Here is an 18,187-nt window from a genome sequence, read left to right as displayed (position 1 = left end):
GGATTTCAAAATGTAATAAATGCATGGTTTCATAAGGAGCCTTTAACATCCAAAGAACCTTTCTGTGCACAAAAGGTTCTACAGAATTGTAAAAAGAAAGGGTACTTTTACAAACCTTTGACTAAAAGGTCCTTTGGGGAATCAAAAAATGCCTTTTTATCCTTATTTTTAAGAGTGTAGGCTTTTCAAGTGGATAGCAAATTATATTTAAATCATTCCTCATGTCAAACTAACGCACAGCTTTAGAAAACTTGGAATATGCATTAATATTCAAGTAGGTCCCATCCGCTTTAATTGAAAAAAAGGACAGCTTGTAGATTCAGGATGGATATAACACAAGAAACAAAAAAGTAGTTTGGAAGTAGGCTTCATGAGGGAACAGTGAGGTCACATCATGAGAAATGATTCATTATGGGGCAACTATTCCTCTAAATGTGCGCATTTACGCGCCTGGTGATGTGTTCTGTCACAGCCAGATGCGCGCTCTCGTGCGCACTAGTTCACTTTTCAGAATTCTCTCCACACGGAGAAAATACTGTTTTAATCCGCGTTATTACGGCCAAGAAACAAAGTTTGCTCCTCTCACCTGGTTTGACAGTCTTGATGCGTATCGGCTCCCGAAAGTGTCGGATCACAGCGTGTGTGTCCCGGTTCGTCAGCCCGCTCACAGGTGTCCCGTTCACCTCTAGTAACACGTCTCCGTAGTACGGTAGTCTCCCGACGTGACACACCAGCACGTCCAGGTTCATCTGGCCCAGGAACGGGAACTCCCCGAGCTCGGCGCCTCCGAGGATCTCCACGACATCGCCGAACTCCCCGACGCTTCCCCACGACACGGCGCACTCTTGCACTTTAGTGGACCAGTGTTTTTTCCTCTTTAAGGTTTTAGACATCATTTATCCTTTCGGGTTCGACGCAGTTTATGAGGAAAACCGGGCTTGTGCGCGTTCTTTCCCGGTCCGTTGGTCACTTAACCGGGTGTGGAGATGTTGCGTGGACGTTGAGCAGCATGTTATCACATTTCCTTAGCGTGAAAACAGTTTCTTCAGAAAACCAGCGGGTACGGCTCTCAATCAAACACATTTATGTGCCACCACTTTAAAATCATTACACGCGATAATATCAAAGCTACATAATACAAATTGATAGTAAACTATAATATCAGAAGTAAACGACGAGTGGACAGTAGGAATGAAGTCAAATTGTTTACCTATAAAGTTCACCGAGGTTTGTTTCCACGCACAGCATCCCCAAGCGCACCAGACAAGCGCGCGCACTCTCTTCTGAGATGCGCGTCTGTCGCCACGGCGCGATAAAACCACGACAGTTTGTCTCTACAAACAGAATGACCAGCAAAACTGTGCTTCGCGGAAATAAAGAGCCGCCGTATCGCGTATGTACAATCTCGCTTTCCTCGCTGCAACGCCCGGTCGGTGCGTGGACGCGGCTGACACGTCTATATTCCCGGCTGTGGCTGACCCGTCGGGCTGAACGCGCCTTATAATAGAGAATTCAACCTGTCGAGCGTTTATTGACGATTATATGGTAGGTCTCTGTCTTCTCTGATGGTCGCTGGCGGATATCAGGTCTCCCAGCGCGCCTGCCACTGTTGCGCGCAGCGTGTGTTTGCCAAATGAAGCGAAAGTGTGTGTGTGTGTGTGTACAACGCGCGCACACGCGGAGCAGACGGCGCGTCCCGCGACACGGTCTGCTTTAAGGTGGAGGTTTATATATTTATATATACTGGACAGTAAACGTCTTTGGAAAAACGCATGAGTTTTGAAATGAAACACATCAGTGAGAGAGACTGTAACACGGGATCATTATAAAGCGGTTAATACACGCGCACCTGTGATGCTTGCATCCGTAATACGTTGTTACGTTGCCTGGCAACCCCAAAACTATTGGCTAATAAACTGTGTTAATTATAATCGTTGTTTTTGGACTATTGCCTTCAATTTATAGTTAATTAGAAATAATAAATGGGTATGTAAATAATAATAACAATATTGTTGTGTTAACACTTTACTTTAAAGTACCCTTTATGAAGCATAAATGTGTTCATTGATGATAAATAAGTCATTTACAAATGCGTCATGAAGCAGTTATAACTGCATGAATAGAAAGAGGCATTCTAACGAAACACCTGCCGAATAAGTGAGCCGACATGTTATAAATGCTTAATGCATTTATTTATTTATCATTTACATTTAGTCATATTTTACTCGAAAGCAGATTCGTTATATCTTGATGTCAGACTGGACACAATGTTGTTTTTCTCATACCTGCTCACTATTTGCCAGGTATTTCGTTAGAATCCCCCTTTATTCAGGCAGTTGTCACCGCTTTATATGCATTTGTAAATTACTTCATTAAATCATTAATACACACATTTATAAATGCTTCATAATTTAGCACTATGGTAAATAGCTGACATTAATACTGCTATAATAATAAAACTGTTTATGTTTGTTTACACTGCTCGAAATCTAATTAAAGTAATGACTTCTTTATTAGTTTTTCTAGGCCTATTGGAGGTTATGGTTCAGGCTTACAAAAATGACCCAACAGACTTGCTTAATATGCTCTGTAACCTTCTCACATCCTAAAATAGAAAAAAACAGTGTTAGTATTTGATCATTTCCTCTCTCATTATATTATAAACTTGTAATTTAATGTCTCTGTGAAGATATTACAAGCAATCAGAGAATATCTCTTCTTCTAATCACATTACAGGGCCAATTATCTAAACAGCCATGTAAAAAAACTCAAACTGTCACTCCAAGCTGCCACCTTCTGGTTGTAGTCATAACTGCACCAGACTGAAGTCTTCATCCCATCAATGGATCTTTCCTGGTAAGACAAACGTGTTGATCAGATTCATTATTAATTAAAAGACAAGTCATGACAATACAAAGCTGCGCCTTGAAATGAATCCAATTTAATTCCCAATCACTCCTCAAAACACTTGTGTTCCCCTCCGAGTATTGAGATCAAACGCAATAAATGCAGAACAAATTCCACAGAGTCCTTAATTATACTGTGACACGAGAGCAGACATGAAACTAATTTCATTGTGTTAAGTGGATTCAACCCCTGAGCTATTTACAAACCAGACCATTCAACACAACACCGATGCGTATCGAATACCTACAGCTAAAACCCAGACCTGCTGATGCTTCATACGCCCCAGGTCATTATACTTTTATACCTTGTCTGGGAATCGAGACTCAAGTTGCGTAACAACGGACACCTGAGAGTTTGTAGGATTGAATGGAGTCGTGCAAGAGGAAAAATCACGAACTCTAAAACAGACATCAAAGGTGGTTTGTGCATGAGAAATACAATGACAGTTTAAACAAAAATACCTGGAGTATGATGCAAGCGAGACTTGTGCCAGGGGTTCATCTTCCGGCATCACCAAGAACAATACAGTTTGTTTCGGGGCAAGTTGTCACACCTGCTTGGAAAAGATCAAGCGGTAATTCGTTTTATTATTTTTGTTTGGAAGAGAAACCCACAAAAACTCAATCTAAGACAACCCCTATAAGAAAACAAGCATCTGTGCAACTAGACAGTCATGTGACATTTCTCAGTTTATTGAGTAAAGTGAAATACTTCGCCAAAAGTTGAGTAAACTCAAAAAAAAAACTGTGCATTGAGTTGACTTGACATTTTAAGTCAAGTCAACTTTTTATTTTTTACAGTGAGCGCCCTTGTGCCCACCAGCATCCGTCGTCTCCTTTATATTAAACCACACGGATCTAAAATGCAGAAGGCTCTTGAAACTAATACACTAGGTGTGGATGTGAATGTAAATGGAGGCAATAGGCTGAGATTTCACACGATGTGGGCAGGGCGAGGCGCTTTCCCATTTGATGAGTTTAATAATCCACAGCGAGTCTAGTGTTCGAATGAATTATAGATAAAGCTCACAAAAGAGGGTTGGCGGGGGACAGAGGTACATGCTTTGATCTGGCAACTGTAATATCTCTCTCAGCTCTTCTCGAGGAGGACGGGAATAAAAATTGTCAGTTCAAATGTTAAGTGTGATACCGACGTGTCTGCGCTCTTTGAAAACTTGGATTGAAGTTGTGCATCTCGCTAATTTATCAGCACTTTAATGAAACTGCCAACACTTATGGTTACATCTAAAACACAACCACCAAAAAATAGCACAATACAAGTACAATATCCCAACTCGATATCAAACTATGTTGCTATGTGGTTGCTAGGAAGTCACAAAATCAAATTTTCGAACCTCTATTCTAGATAAGGCCTGAGTGGCCTCTTTAATGCAAGGTTTATCCTCCGCCAGCTGAAACTCACAATTCATATTGCTAAGGAAAGCAATGTCACAACCTCAGCCATGTGATTTAAAGTATTACTCATGCTAGTAGGCAAAGAAAGCCCAAAATGAACCCCAAGTATTAACAAACAGTCAGCTTAGTTTATTTGAATAACATAAATCGGTGCATCTAAATGATCATTTTATTGTTTAAATGTCAGCTAAATGTTGGCATTTTCCGAAACATAATATTCTTTATACATGCTTTACAGAATGTACAGGTACATACAAAAAATACAAGTGACAAAATATTGAACGAAACAATAAAACAAAAGCAGCATTTAAATATTAAAGCAATAACGCTGAACTTTGGTTTCAGGACACGTTGGCGAACAGTGGACCGTTTGATGCACATGGCTTATTCTTTGGTCTAAACGCAACGGAATTGTAATTCAACAACATTACAGATGGTGATAAAACAGTTAATTTCCAAATACGACACGGTATTATTCTGAATAAATGGATCCCCTGAGAGCAGAACTGAAACAAAACAAAAAAGAGATTCAAAATGAGCATTAACAGTAATTTTACGTCTAAGTTTAGAGATCTTTAATGTCGGTGGAAGCCACTGATGACACTGTGAAATTGACTCGGCACGGGGTCAGTTTCATCATTTGGCATTATGGTCTGATTAGTATAATTGCACAACTGCAAGGCAAGAAAATGTGCAAAACGCTACGAACGAAATATGCAAATGCATTGGTCTTCATCACAGCTGGAGAATCTTTGAAAGTAACTGGAAAATAAATATTCTCCTCAAAAAATGAGAACAGTGGACACAGTTATCTGCAGTATTAACAAAAATCTGCTTTTGCAAAAGTGCATTATGAATAAAGGATAATTCAGACCTCGAAGCAGCGATTGATGATGCGGGACCAACAAGCAATAACGTGAACTGGCTTAGCTTAATGTCCACAACCTAAACCCCTCAGATGGTGTCCAAAGGTAAAAAAGCATCAAAGCACGTCTCTAAAAAACGCTGGGAAAATATGGACAAACCCAACCATTGGTTGAAATAAACCTAGAAGTGTCTATATTTCACCAAACCATGAGTTTAAACAATCCAGCATTCTGCCATTGATATCCCACAATCCAGTGCATGGTTCTGGCGGCCGTTTAAAGGAACAAAACATCGAATGAACTGATGTAACACAGTAAATTAATTCATAAATGCATTTTCTCGTGAAAATCTCAACCGAGATATAAGCCCTGTGGTTATTAAACACTCCCTTGGATCTCTAGCTCAATTACCTTATCTCACTTATCTTAAGCTCACTTCAATTTGTTCTAGACCATTAAACGTGGCATTAGGGTGCCTGTGAAATTCAGGCTGAAACCGTTTTCACGAAGACACTGAGGGAACCAGACAGTAAAGTTGACCTTGACACCTCTGATAAGATAAAGCTTAATGACAAGAAGGTCAAAATCCAGCTTTGCTTTAAGGCCAATAAAGTACAAAATAATAATGCTAAGCATGAACGTGCCCAATACAGTCACAGGATATTTAACATTTTGCCAAGAATTCAAAATGAGTTTAGGCGAGTTTCCAGCATATATTGAATAGCTGAGGATTTAGACTGATCTGTAGTAATGTATATGTAGTAATACATACGTTTTAACAGCCTACAGACACACAGTAAGGTCAAGCGTGAATTTCTTGGTCCGACAGCAGCACCAACGAAAAAATGATCCACCTTCGAGCAGATCGACCGAGACGACAGTGCCATGTCTGACAGCAATTCTGTTTCACTAAACCACACGTAGCAGGGTTAGACACATACAATGATAACCCTTCGAACTTTTGTCCATTAAGGACAAATAAATACTACATGAAGCTTAATGGGGGAAGAATTAAAACAACTTAAATATTACAGTTCATATAAAGCTGTCCTGGGCAGATTGTCAAATGTGCACTATAGCTTGTCTTTCTGACAATCTAATATAGTGCCACACTAAAAACAAAAAGAGGAAAGGAATCATCTGGAATACTTTAGAAACTGCGAAAAGCATTACACATAAAAAATGCATGACAAAAAACAGTAACATCGACATACAATAACAGTAATAACCAACAGAGTGGTCAACTCCGTTGCTCGCGCAATAATGGTCAGCGGTCAGTGAGGACCATTACCAAACAGGAATGAGAAATAGGTAACACCCTCTGATGTCACTCAGAGAACATCACTCCGGTTCTTACCAATATAGCATCACATTTCACAGTCAATATTCGTACGACTCTGCGAAGGAAGTTACGGGTCAAGCTTTGGCATATGCAAAAGGCTCAATGCTTTGAAGTAGGCGGGGACAATGTACCACAGCCAACTCGTACGTCACGGCTTACAGCAGAGCTACTGGAGCTCTTGGAAATGTTACATTCAGAGTCACGGCTCGAACCAGTTGTAGAGAAAATGGGGAAAGCATTAATTCTGCTTCTTGTTTTGGAGAGTTCTCCTCAAAACGCAATAATCCCAGTGGGCTTCAAACGAACATGGTAAGGTGGGGGGCATGAAAGGCAGTGTAAACCACTAGGATTGAGGAATTTTATTTGGCAGACGATGAGGCTTCTCAGTGGAGGTAGTGGGCTGAGGGCACTGGAAGTCGACGGCGGGGCTGACTGTGTTTATGTGGGCGCAGAGGTGTTTTCCTGTGGCTTAGTCCTGTATGAGTCTTCCTCCAATGCCCCCCTCCACTCCTCCCGGTCTTCTCCGGCAGAGAGCGCCATCGGTGGATTGTGTACAGTCACTGACCCCTGGGTGAGGATGGAGGAGTGGGGTTCTTCACCAACCCAAAATGAGCTGCCTGGCACATCTACAGCATTGGGAAAACGGAAAATGGGTATATCACATCAAACAATTTTGGTTTAATTATAACTTGACAAAAGTTGGAGCACAGGCACATGTATGTCTGGTTGCTCAGTTTGGCCATAACCTCAGCAACATCATCCGCACATTAGATTCTGGAAACATTAGTGTGAAATTATGGATATGACAACATAAGTCTCACCAGCGCTATACTGTTGTGAGGCCAGCAGTCCGGGTTCGTGATTGGTGAGGAACCCTGAGGTGTTCTGCTGACTTATTAAATCATCCTGCGGTGCTTCTGCGTGTTCGGTGTGTCCATCCTGTTCTTGAAGGCCGTTCAGATGTCCGTCTCGAGAGATCTGAGCCACCAGCGGTTCATCCTCTGCCAGGTAAGCGTACGGGCAGTACTCTCGAGTGCGAGAGTAGATGTTGGCGTTGTCATAGCAGTCCGAGCAGATGACCAGAGGACCCGTTCCACCTGAAAAAAGGCAGACGTTAAAAGCCAGAGAGTTGGTTTAGACAGTTAAATGAACTGGTTAGTTTGAAAGATCCACAAATTTGTTTGTTAGTGGTTGTGATTCGAAGAGGTTGTTAGAAAAACATTTGTTAGCAGGTTCTGTCAGCAAGCTAAAACCCTCTCTGACAGCTTTAGTTTGTAAACTGTTTAAAACACTACCAACAGAGCCATCAAAACACCACATTTGCAACAAATTCAACGCCTTCGAGAGTAAACTCAAGACAACGACAGCCGGACTCTAAACCGCCTGCTGTGAGCAATATTCCTTGGGTTTGCGACAATAACAGTTTCAAGCCGAACATCTGTTAGTTACGCAATAAAGAGGCTTTGCTCAGGATCCAAATGACGCCAAGAAAAGAGGACATGACCCTAAACCAGCCTACATTACACAAAACAAGCAGTAAACCTCAATGTGTAGTTTTACACATTCCATAAATCTTTCATACCACATGAATACAACATAATAGCCTGAGAATTTAGGTCTCAACTGAAATGACTGTTCCCAAATTTAACCTCATTACATATTCATGCATGCAGCCCACAGCTGGTACAGACCATTGGGTAAATTTGCCTGTCCCTCTCTGGGTTCGCCTCTGTGGAAGCTGCTACGACCGGCGAAGAACGAACCCATGCGATTACCCAGCATTCCATTGGCTTCCGGATCCACATCGCTGCCAGCTTCGCCATAACACACTCCTGTAAAACATGTTGATCTATTGACATTTCCTAGAGACATTCAGAACTGCTGTTGTATAATTTACATATAGCTTGTTTATGTTTAGGCATTGCATAGCAAGTAAATGTGCAGGGTGGTCTTACCGTCTGTGCCTTTGTGGATGTATCCGTTGGCATGAGATGGCATGAGTTGCTGGTGGCTTCCGTTCTCAGAATTGCTGTATCCCTCCTGAGGCTCAGACAGTGTACCCTGAGAGGACAGGTAACTGGGAATGTCTGCTGGCAGGTTCATCTCATCTGTACAAAACACAGACGTTTCTGAGTTTCAACTTCTCTCCACAAGTGCAAGCATTGGTGTGTTTGGTCGATTAAAAATGTCATCTTGAATTTTGAAATAATTACTTAAAACATATTTGTTTTCATGCCAGTGACTGACCTGTATTAGTTATGCTGTAATCCTCACTCTTGCGTCTCATGTGGTAGATGACTATGACCCACACAAGCGAGGTGCCCACCACACAGCAGACAACCACCATTACAACGATGCCCACCGTCGTCCATCCGTCCTGCCCGTACACGCTGACCACCGGGTCGCAGTTTGCCGAGGGGGAGACTGCAAGGTAGATGTGGCCACGTTCAGTGCCGAGTGTGTTAGACATAATGCACGTGTATTTCCCGGCGTCGGCCGGTCCAGTGTCTACAATAATGAGAAGCTGATTGGCCGCTGCAAAGAAGTGGCGTTCGGTCAGCACCAACGTGGCGTCGTCTTTGGTCCAGTTAAGCCGTGGGGCGGGGCTACCTCGAGCTATGCACTGGAGGACGGCAGTCTCGCCTCGTGTGACGCTACGATCCTCTAGAGGGCGCTGAAAGGATGGTGTTTCTGTCAACAAAACAGAATAAATGATCACATGTTACATATCAAAACAAAATCAAACATATAACTTTGTGTTTGTGATTATTTAACAAGGCAAAATTGTTTAATATTGTTGAGGACATAAATGCTAGTGATTTACCCAACACTGTAAGAGTGGCATTGGCCGACAGGCTGCCAGCCTCGTTTTTAGCCGTACAGCTGTACATGCCCATGTCTTCAGTCTTCACGTTGGCGATGAAAAACGTGTCATCGTCTGGCATGACATGCATCCTTCTTTCGCGGGCAGCGGGAAAATTTATACCCCCATCTTTTTGCCAGGCGATCTGGGGTGTCGGGTGGCCCTCCGCAGCACACTCCAACCTAGCAACCGTACCGGTGCGGATGGTCAGGTCCATGGGTGTCTTCAGAAAGGTAGGGAGCTCTGGAAAAGGCCATTGATGAGTTTAGTGAAAACAAACGCTTTCAATACAAAATAATTTTCCTCGCATAACGGAAAGGGAATTCGATTAACTAAACAAAAGTACCAAGGTGTTACCATGTTTTTGTGGACATGGTATCTCAGAACATAAACAATAAATCATACCATTGCCATTTTTGTAGTTGTCGGTTTGAATCTTTAAAGAGGCATAGCACAGTACATGAATATGGAAATCATTCCGTACCATATCTCACTGTAACAGAATACTGCCACACTACATCTTTTGGAAATGTGGTTTGAAAAAGCTAACATAATAACAACCCACCTGCATATAAAACTCTTTAACAGTGCCATTCCCATTAACAGCATTTTGAAATATTAATTAGTTTCTCAATCACGTTTTTGTTATGCTATTAGCGTGCAGAACCATTCCAACATCTGTATTATAAACTCGTATAAGCAGAATAATTATACTGCAGAGGTCGGGATCCCAGAGGGCTTTTGAGTCTTTGAGAAATTGAATATGAAACAGACTTGAAAACCACAGTGGAATGAAGGAAAATAAGGGTAGAATTTGAACATAGGCCAAAATGCTTATCAAAACAGTGACACCAATTCATAGGCCGTGCGGGCGCTGATTAATTCCTCTTAATGCGTGTAATAAATACTTCAAACGACAATGAGACACCAGCAAACAAGCTTTTCCCTTGCCTGGTTTCATGTCTTCTGAAAAGAACCTATGTGGTGCATCGGTGGCAATGCGTTGTACATCGGTGTGACTTTTTGTGAATGCCGTCCAGAAGTCAGTATACCTTCACATCACCAAAACTCATTTCAGTTTCAACACAACACTTCATTTCTACCCTGGTCAGCAAAGCAACGTCAAAATGTTTATAAATCACTGACCATTGACAGTGAGCTTGGCCAGGGTTGAGTAGTTGGAGCCAAACTGGTTGGAGACCACACACTGATACTGGCCTTCATCAGTGAAGTTGACGTTAAGCAGATGTAGTAGGGTGGTATACAGCAGGTAGTGGTCCTGGTACCGGGCGTAGTTCTGCACCTGAGCGTCATGCAGCACCTCTCCGTCTTTCCGCCAGGCGGTGCTCATGGGAGAATCACTGCTGCTGAAGGCAGAACAATTTAACGTGACGTTGGTCCCACGCAAGGCTATGGCGGTTTTGGGGTGAGCGTTGATCTGAGGTTTGGGGAAGTCATCTGCGCATAAAAAACAGGAGAGATTTTGTAGACAAAAATGTTGTTGCTATACTCAGCACTAAATGTACATGTGTGTATATGAGAGAGAGATAGAGAGAGATGCAGAGCATCAACTGTCGGGTCACTTACTGCAGATGAACTCCTCCCGTTTAATCACAATCACACTAGAACCTGCCAGGGAGGCGGGATGAGCGCAAACTACGATGCAGGATAGCTGGAAACGGTTGTCAATTAACCACTTGCCTAACCACTGCAACTGACAGTCACACAGGAGACTGCTGGTGTTCAGATCACTGACAAAAACAAATATACATTCAAATATATGTACCGTGCTGACATTATTTAACTAGCTTTATTCAGTGTTGAAATAAAGACAGATGATGTGTACAATCACTTACAGCGTTTTGAGTTTTAAATGCGAGAACGCATCCGGATGAATGGAAATGATGCCATTTTTGCTCAGGTCCCTGCAAAGGACACACAACATTGTTTTTTAATCACGTGGCACAGAATAGAAGATCTCTCAATCGTGACCCCACATAATTGCCAAACGAGAACAAAATATCAATAGGACAGCAATGTACCGGCAGAAATAGGCCTATAGAATTGGACAAAATAAGCAGTCCACACAACTTAAGGGCAAGTTATGGTCGTTGCCTGTGTAACCAAGACAAGACGCGAAGAAGCAGCTCATTGCGTACACTGTCTGAGAAGCATTAGCAGTTATAGCGGCAAGTAAACAGTTACTTTTGTTGCATCCTTATGGTCAATACAGAAATGCAATGAAATAATCCATTCAGAAATGCGTTTGAGTAAACTTGACGCTATTGCAGAGATTTTGACCTTAGGGAGGGGTTCAAACAGCGCTTGCGGTCCGCGTTGAGTTGACGTATTATACACAGAGGTGCACGGCAGGCTACCCAGTCCTAAGCACGACCATAAATCGCCCTTTAAGTGCTACATCCTGATGAACTGTTCGTTTCCCACAAAAAGCTTTCACATAGCTTTGAACAACTTGGTATGTAGCTTGCGGAAGTAAATACATTTTTGCCTTGTAAGCCCATCATCATCATCTCTTGTCGTTTTGCATGGCAACTCGTTTTTTTTGCAAAAATGACACAATCTGAGGGAACCCATTCCTTTTATAGGCAATAATGCTGGCAAAAGATATACAAAAAAGTCTTAAATGAAACTCACAAATGTTCCAGTTCCATCGGGCCCTCAAACGCTCTTTTAGTGATGGTCCTGATCTTATTATTCTGCAAAACCCTGGAAATCACAAACCGGCACGTCAAGCCGGTCTTAACAATTATATGCAGCAGATCAAACCACTCCTATCAGCAACAAACTTACAGCGAGTGCAGCCTCTTCAAACTGCCAAACATGGCAACGGAGTCTTCGATGGCAAGAGATATCTCATTATTACGGATGTCTCTGCAAAAACAAGAACCATCAGAATATTAACAAAGCCCCAAACTGCTAAGTACAAAGTGTCGTAAATAATTCATCTAAAATGTCAGAGCTCGTTTCTGCTGTTGGAATGTGGGTCTGCATATAAAAAGAGACTTGGGTTTCTAGGGCTTTACTGTAGCTCAAAGTAGATCTTTGCTTAAAAAGAGCTTTTGTGTGGACTGGCTGGCATTTGGAAGTATATTGTGAGATTGTCTTTACGCTACACCGGCTGCCAAAAGCCGACATCTTCTAACAACTGTGCCAAAGGGACGTGGCGGAGGTTAGGAGAGGTGGGCATATCTGAATGTGTTCTGAAAGTGTAGGATGGAATGTAGAAGGTGTAAACCTAAGTGAATCTACAGTTTCTGTTGCACTGTTTTATTTATAACTGTTCATTTCCAGATATAATGAAACATCATTACAGACAATGAAATGCATTTTTGAAGTTTCTATAAGAGGTAATAATCTAATATAAATACTAATTAATTATTATTAACTATTTAATATTTATAATATTAAATAACGTTTTTGTAAAGGGAAGTAAAAAGGTTGGCAGGAAAGTTCACACACAAAAAGGGTGACTAAATGATGACAGATTACGTTTCTTCCGTCTTTAAACACCAAAGAAAATATTTAGAAAAATGTCTCCGTGGTTTTGTGTCCACACGATGTAAGTCAATTTTTGGTTAGCATCGTTCTTCAAACGTGCTAGGCTACAGTCTTCCTATGTGTTTGAGATATAAGAGAACAGAGTAATCTTACAACGAGCGGACATTAGCCAGGCTGCTGAACACTCCTACTCCCAGATGTGTGATCTGATTGTCACCCAGGTAAAGACTTTGCAGGAGGCCGAGACCCGCAAACACCCAATCCTCCAGACGACTCAGATGGTTAAAGGACAAATCCCTGGAAACAAAACACAACAAGATCAAGCCTGGGGTGTTTTTCTGCACAGTTACATGATTTACACACACCATAGCATTTGGGGTTAAGGGTAAAGCTTAGGATCAAAGGCTCTCACAGCTCTTCCAAGCGGTGGCAAAACTCCCAGGCGTCAGCTCGGATGAGTCCGATGTTGTTCTGATTGACACGCAAAACCCGGAGCATGTGCAGTCCATACAGCCAGCCTTTGTTCAGTTCTGTTAGATTATTATACTCCAACTCCCTTGAGCCACAACAAAGAACAAATGAAACCATAATCAAATTCATAGATAACAAGTTCATTGGGGAATGCTGGTATTTCTCAAGCTTGTATCAAACTTGTTTCGCCCACATTAGCATCAGCGCTTGACGTGTTTTTAAAAGCCATGGCTCCAACATAAATATGTATTTGTTAAATTATGTTATTCAGGAAAATTAGGGCTATCACAAATAATCGATTATGTGATGCATTACGGCATCAATGCATTAAACCAAATATGTATTATTAAAACATGCAATTAAACATTCCATGTGCCAGTGGTTACTCTTTTATTGTAAAAAGAAAGTTGTTATTATGTCTAATGTCTAAATGAAAACTTAGCTTTTTACAAAAAGCATATAAATACATCTTTAAGACTGTTTAAGGTTGTTTGAGATGTAAAACACTTGTTCGACATGTTTAAGATGCCACACTGCGTCTACGCACGTTATCAAAGAAGACTGTGCCAGTGGGGTGTGTATTCGGATCTTTGACAAGAAAGATGAGAAAGAGCCGCAACAGTTACGGCTTGTCTATTGTGTACGCTAGAGGCACGACATGACAAAGGACAATATAACCTATTATACAGTATACCACCCCACTGGATGCGGCGCGCCAAAATGTCTTGTCACATCGCACCACTCGCGTGAAGGGTAGAGAGAGTGTAAAAAAGTGTAAGGGAGACAGACTGAGGCAGTCATATTATATTGATGATGTAACACATCGTGATGCATCGGAATATCAAATCAAAGACATAATAATCGCAATCAAATCGTGGGCTCGCGAAATACCAGCACACCCCTACAGGAAATGTTAATAGAAAGACCCAAGAGAATGAATGAAGTCCCAATACATTTACTTACAGCTCCTCCATGTTGTCCAGACCAAACAGAGCTCCATCCATCATCTTAGTGATGCCGTTCCGCTGCATCTTCAATGACTTAAGAGCCTTAAGTTCTTTAAAAATTAGGCTTTCAACCACACGGATCCTGTTGCGTCTCAACTCCCTGAAAAATATGACACACATTTCAAGAGCGACACATTACAACAAGTAAATGGAAAGAGCAGCCCCAACAATACCAGAGAGACGAGACAACAATGAAAATAAAGTCCCCGTCTGATAATATCTGTGCGTTTAGCATGCAGTTATCCGGTAAAATCAGATCTAATTGAGCGCTGCAATAACATCAAACTCATTAGTTGTGAATACGCACAAGACTTGGAGCTGAGAGAGGGTGAAGACTTTATCAGGAAGCACAGAGAGTCTGTTCTGGTTGATCTTCAACACCAGCAGAGAGCTGACGTTGCCAAAACAGCCGGGCTCCAGGGAACTTATCTTGTTTTTGCTCAGGTTGCTGTAACGATCAAGAAGGGAAACAATAAGAAGTTTGAGAACATCAAAAGCGATCAGAAAACATTTAATGTCGTCCATCAAACGACGAAACAAAGATTAAAGCAAGGATTGTGTTGTCTTAAGTCGTTTTAAAACACGGTGGTTTAATAAAGACATCCTTATGGATTAAGTTTAACTAAAGATGTCCGCTACTTCAATCACAAGCATACAACTTAAATGAGTCCAAATAATGGAAAACATACAGATATTTTAGCTGCATGGGAGGGAAGGATCCCGCTTTAAGCTCAGATATAGAGTTAGAGCTTAAATCCAGACTTTCTAGAGATGAATACGGCAACAGCTGCTCCGCCACAACCTCTGAGATTCGGTTCTGAACACTGTAAATGATCAACAGATGGAAGATGAGTTATGCACGTACCTGTCTGATTTCATATTCCTCAGTCTTAATAAAACATGAAATGTAATACGTTTACTGTTAGACTTCCGCTTTATTAATGGGAGTGAATATTTTAATCAAATCAATTCTGACAGCACGAGAGTTTCACTTACAGTGATAGCACAGTGATGTTGGAGGAGGCATCTCCAAAGAAAGGCACAGCTGTAAGTTCATTTTGATTCATAGACCTAAATTAATATAAAGCAAAGGATTAAAAACACAAAAGTACACAAAAATATAAGACACTTATCCCCAGTCCACACAAAACGATATAGGATAATATAGCCTATTTATTATAAAGCCCAAATATACATAGCCATATATTATTGCTTGAAGGAATCAACTGCAAAAGGTTTACAAATAGATAAACTCTATAAAACAAACACTATAGATTCACTAATTTTACTAATCTGGGAGTGTAGTAATTTACTTAATAATCCCCGTCATCCACTTTTCATTATCCAACTGTCATTTGTTACAACTGTCTATTCGTGTATTTCTGTCCAGATCTGCTTTAAAAAACATTCAACCAAACCTAAATATCACAAATCGAAACCGACCTAACAGAAAGACAGATGGGTAATCTCAGATTACTCAAAATAGGTGAAGCTGTCACTGTTTTACTAATACAGGCATATTGTAAATGCCGACTATATGATATTGTTTTATACAAAGGGTATATATATATATATAAAGCAAGAATATCAAAAGCACATGTATAGCAATGAGCACTGAGTACGTCTATTCCAGATGTTGTCCCTTTATAAACAGCAGGAGACTGATCACATGGTATGTAAACAACATTTCCTATACAGGTCCCGTTACTTACGCATGGGTGATCCATGCTGGAGCATCCAAAAGTCCACTGGTCAGTCTTTTTCTACTACAGTCCAGTAGCTGAGGGGCACCTGGACCGCTGGAACACACACAAGGAGATGGGCAAGCGTCCAGACCCACGACATTCACTATTAGCAGAAGCAGGGCCTGGGGGATGGGCCAGCCCGCCGCCATTTTGAATTTCTTGAAGGCGAATTATTAGTCCAAAATATGGCATTAATTAAACAGAGGAACTAATATTAGGCTTAAACACGTCTCCGCTTTAATGTCGATCCAAAACAAATGAAAACTCGTTGCAACGATGGCATAAAATCAATCCGAAGAAACTCGGAGCCATTGCTTGGTCCGTCCTTTCGCAATTCCCGTCTTCCGCCTCGCAATCTCGGCAGCTCTGAGATTTCCCAAACGAGCGTCAAACAAGCTTCAGGCGGCTAGAATATAGTTTAGTTGTCTCAAAGGGACCCATGTCCTATATTACACCGCGGGTTTGCGCTTGGCGTTGATATTAAGCGCTGTGGACATTTTTGTTTTGCAAACATTCTTCCTCGACTTTTTTTTTCCAAGGAAAAACAAAAGCATCTTCCTCCGTTTGCACGTAATCCCGCCTTCCGTTCTGTCACGTGATGCACGTTCCTCACTTGATTGGCCTGTCAACTAGTCACTCAAACTTCACTTTTCCTTGTTTTCAATGTTGATGTAACACGTTTTTTATTATGAATTGGGGAACTTCTTTTGTACTTTTGAGTTCTTTCGAGACTTTTACAGACATAATAAGTGGGTGTAATTTTTTTATAAATAAAAAAAATCAAATAAAATAATCTCATATTTTAGATTACATTTGCCCCTCTATAATATCGTTGTCAATTCTATGAAGATAATTAGTATTACAATCAGGGAAAATAAACTTTGCTTGAAACAATCAACTTGCTACACCAGATTTGCCCTGACTGGTTATTTATATGCTTAATGATTTGATGTTTACAGTATAAATCGTGTTTGCTGAATTACCAGACAATATGAGACTTTTACCAAATTTATTTATTCGCAATTAAAGGCTCCCATGATCAATTGATCAATTTATTATTTCAAAAACATAAAAATGTAAACAAATACATTTTAATTGAAAAATTAATAGGTTTGTTTTAATTGTTTTACCAAACACATTTACCAAATGCTTTTCTCTCTCTATTTGACAACTGCTTTTCTTAATTCATTTGTCAATCGAGTCAAAAAATACCATTGGACAATAAACACGTGCGTGCAACCAATCAGCTTTCGGCTCAGTTTTAGGATACACCCCTTCTCCCATATGTCTTACGAAGTAGATGTATAATATTTATTTGTTTACATTTTTATGTTTTAATTATTAAATTGATCAATTGAGTTTTCTTTTTATGTCTATCCGGCACTCTCTGTCCTCCATACCAGAAAGGTGAGTGCGTTGTTGTTCATGTACAGATGCAAGTTCTATGAATGAGTCTCACTAAATCAACTTTTGTCATAATATAAATCACAAGATTTCTAACATAGCGTTATCCCCAAGAGGCCTCTGGGCAGTAGACATTTGTCAGGTAATGTCTGGGTGTAGCTTGGGAGTGGTGGTCCCAACCCCTGTCACGAAAAGGAAAAATTTTGTTTATTTGGTATTTCACAAGTACATATACAAGTACCGTCCCATGTGATTCCCAGCTAAATACATGTGGGTTGACCTCCAGTTTTTCCTGTGAACCGAATTGAATCAAGTCCCCACCTAAGACTTTTTTTGGGGAGTGGGGGTTCGTGTCGAAAATATACAATTTATACAAAATACACAATATAATTGATCATAATATGCATAACTATATTTATTCAAACAGGCTTACATAAAAGAACAGGCCTATTTTGGATCAAATCAATAAAGGCTTGGTGGACAGAAATGACATTTGAACAGTTGTTTGGCGTTTCAAATTTAAAGTCACATGACAACTAGCCCATAAACAAACTTAATATCAATTATTGTAAATAATTAATTCACAATATGTATCAAATCCATTGTATGAATTTAATCACATTTGTCAATATGATTTTTACTCAAATA

The 18,187-nt window shown here is 40.7% G+C and overlaps 2 protein-coding genes across 2 annotated transcripts in view; both read right to left on the bottom strand.

Annotated features, from left to right (window-relative positions):
- magi3b (membrane associated guanylate kinase, WW and PDZ domain containing 3b) overlaps positions 1 to 893 on the bottom strand; it is a gene marked incomplete at both ends in the record, with an annotated part of 75,608 nt that extends 74,715 nt beyond the window's left edge. Inside the window, one exon of the mRNA XM_079461053.1 lies at positions 587 to 893. Within this exon, the coding sequence (XP_079317179.1) occupies positions 587 to 893 (307 nt within the window). The remainder of the gene's footprint in view (positions 1 to 586) is intronic.
- A 3,536-nt stretch (positions 894 to 4,429) lies between these two features.
- Positions 4,430 to 16,735, bottom strand: lrig2 (leucine-rich repeats and immunoglobulin-like domains 2). The gene is made up of 18 exons (XM_079459706.1): positions 16,103 to 16,735; positions 15,387 to 15,461; positions 15,080 to 15,214; positions 14,698 to 14,838; positions 14,347 to 14,490; positions 13,325 to 13,468; positions 13,066 to 13,209; positions 12,205 to 12,285; positions 12,049 to 12,120; positions 11,250 to 11,318; positions 10,981 to 11,144; positions 10,540 to 10,851; positions 9,355 to 9,636; positions 8,778 to 9,221; positions 8,486 to 8,638; positions 8,222 to 8,362; positions 7,352 to 7,627; positions 4,430 to 7,156 (listed from the first exon to the last, which is right to left on the bottom strand). Exons 1-18 carry the CDS (start codon positions 16,282 to 16,284, stop codon positions 6,969 to 6,971), a joined length of 3,147 nt encoding a protein of 1,048 aa, XP_079315832.1. The 5' UTR covers positions 16,285 to 16,735; the 3' UTR covers positions 4,430 to 6,968.
- Positions 16,736 to 18,187: the final 1,452 nt, after the last annotated feature.

Source organism: Barbatula barbatula (assembly GCF_947034865.1).
Source record: "Barbatula barbatula genome assembly, chromosome: 7".
NCBI classification, from domain to species: Eukaryota; Metazoa; Chordata; class Actinopteri; order Cypriniformes; family Nemacheilidae; genus Barbatula; species Barbatula barbatula.
This window is presented reverse-complemented; position numbering and strand designations above follow the sequence as displayed.

Bases quoted from the DNA above. Each gene is read 5' to 3' on its own strand.
- lrig2 (XM_079459706.1), bottom strand. From the start codon at position 16,284: ATGGCGGCGGGCTGGCCCATCCCCCAGGCCCTGCTTCTGCTAATAGTG. The intron at 12,121-12,204 runs GTAAGTTTGTTG...TGTGATTTCCAG, and splicing joins TTGAAGAGGCTGCACTCGCT to GGTTTTGCAGAATAATAAGA. The intron at 7,628-8,221 runs GTCTGTACCAGC...GCCTTTTTTCAG, and splicing joins ACAGGCAAATTTACCCAATG to GTGGAACGGGTCCTCTGGTC.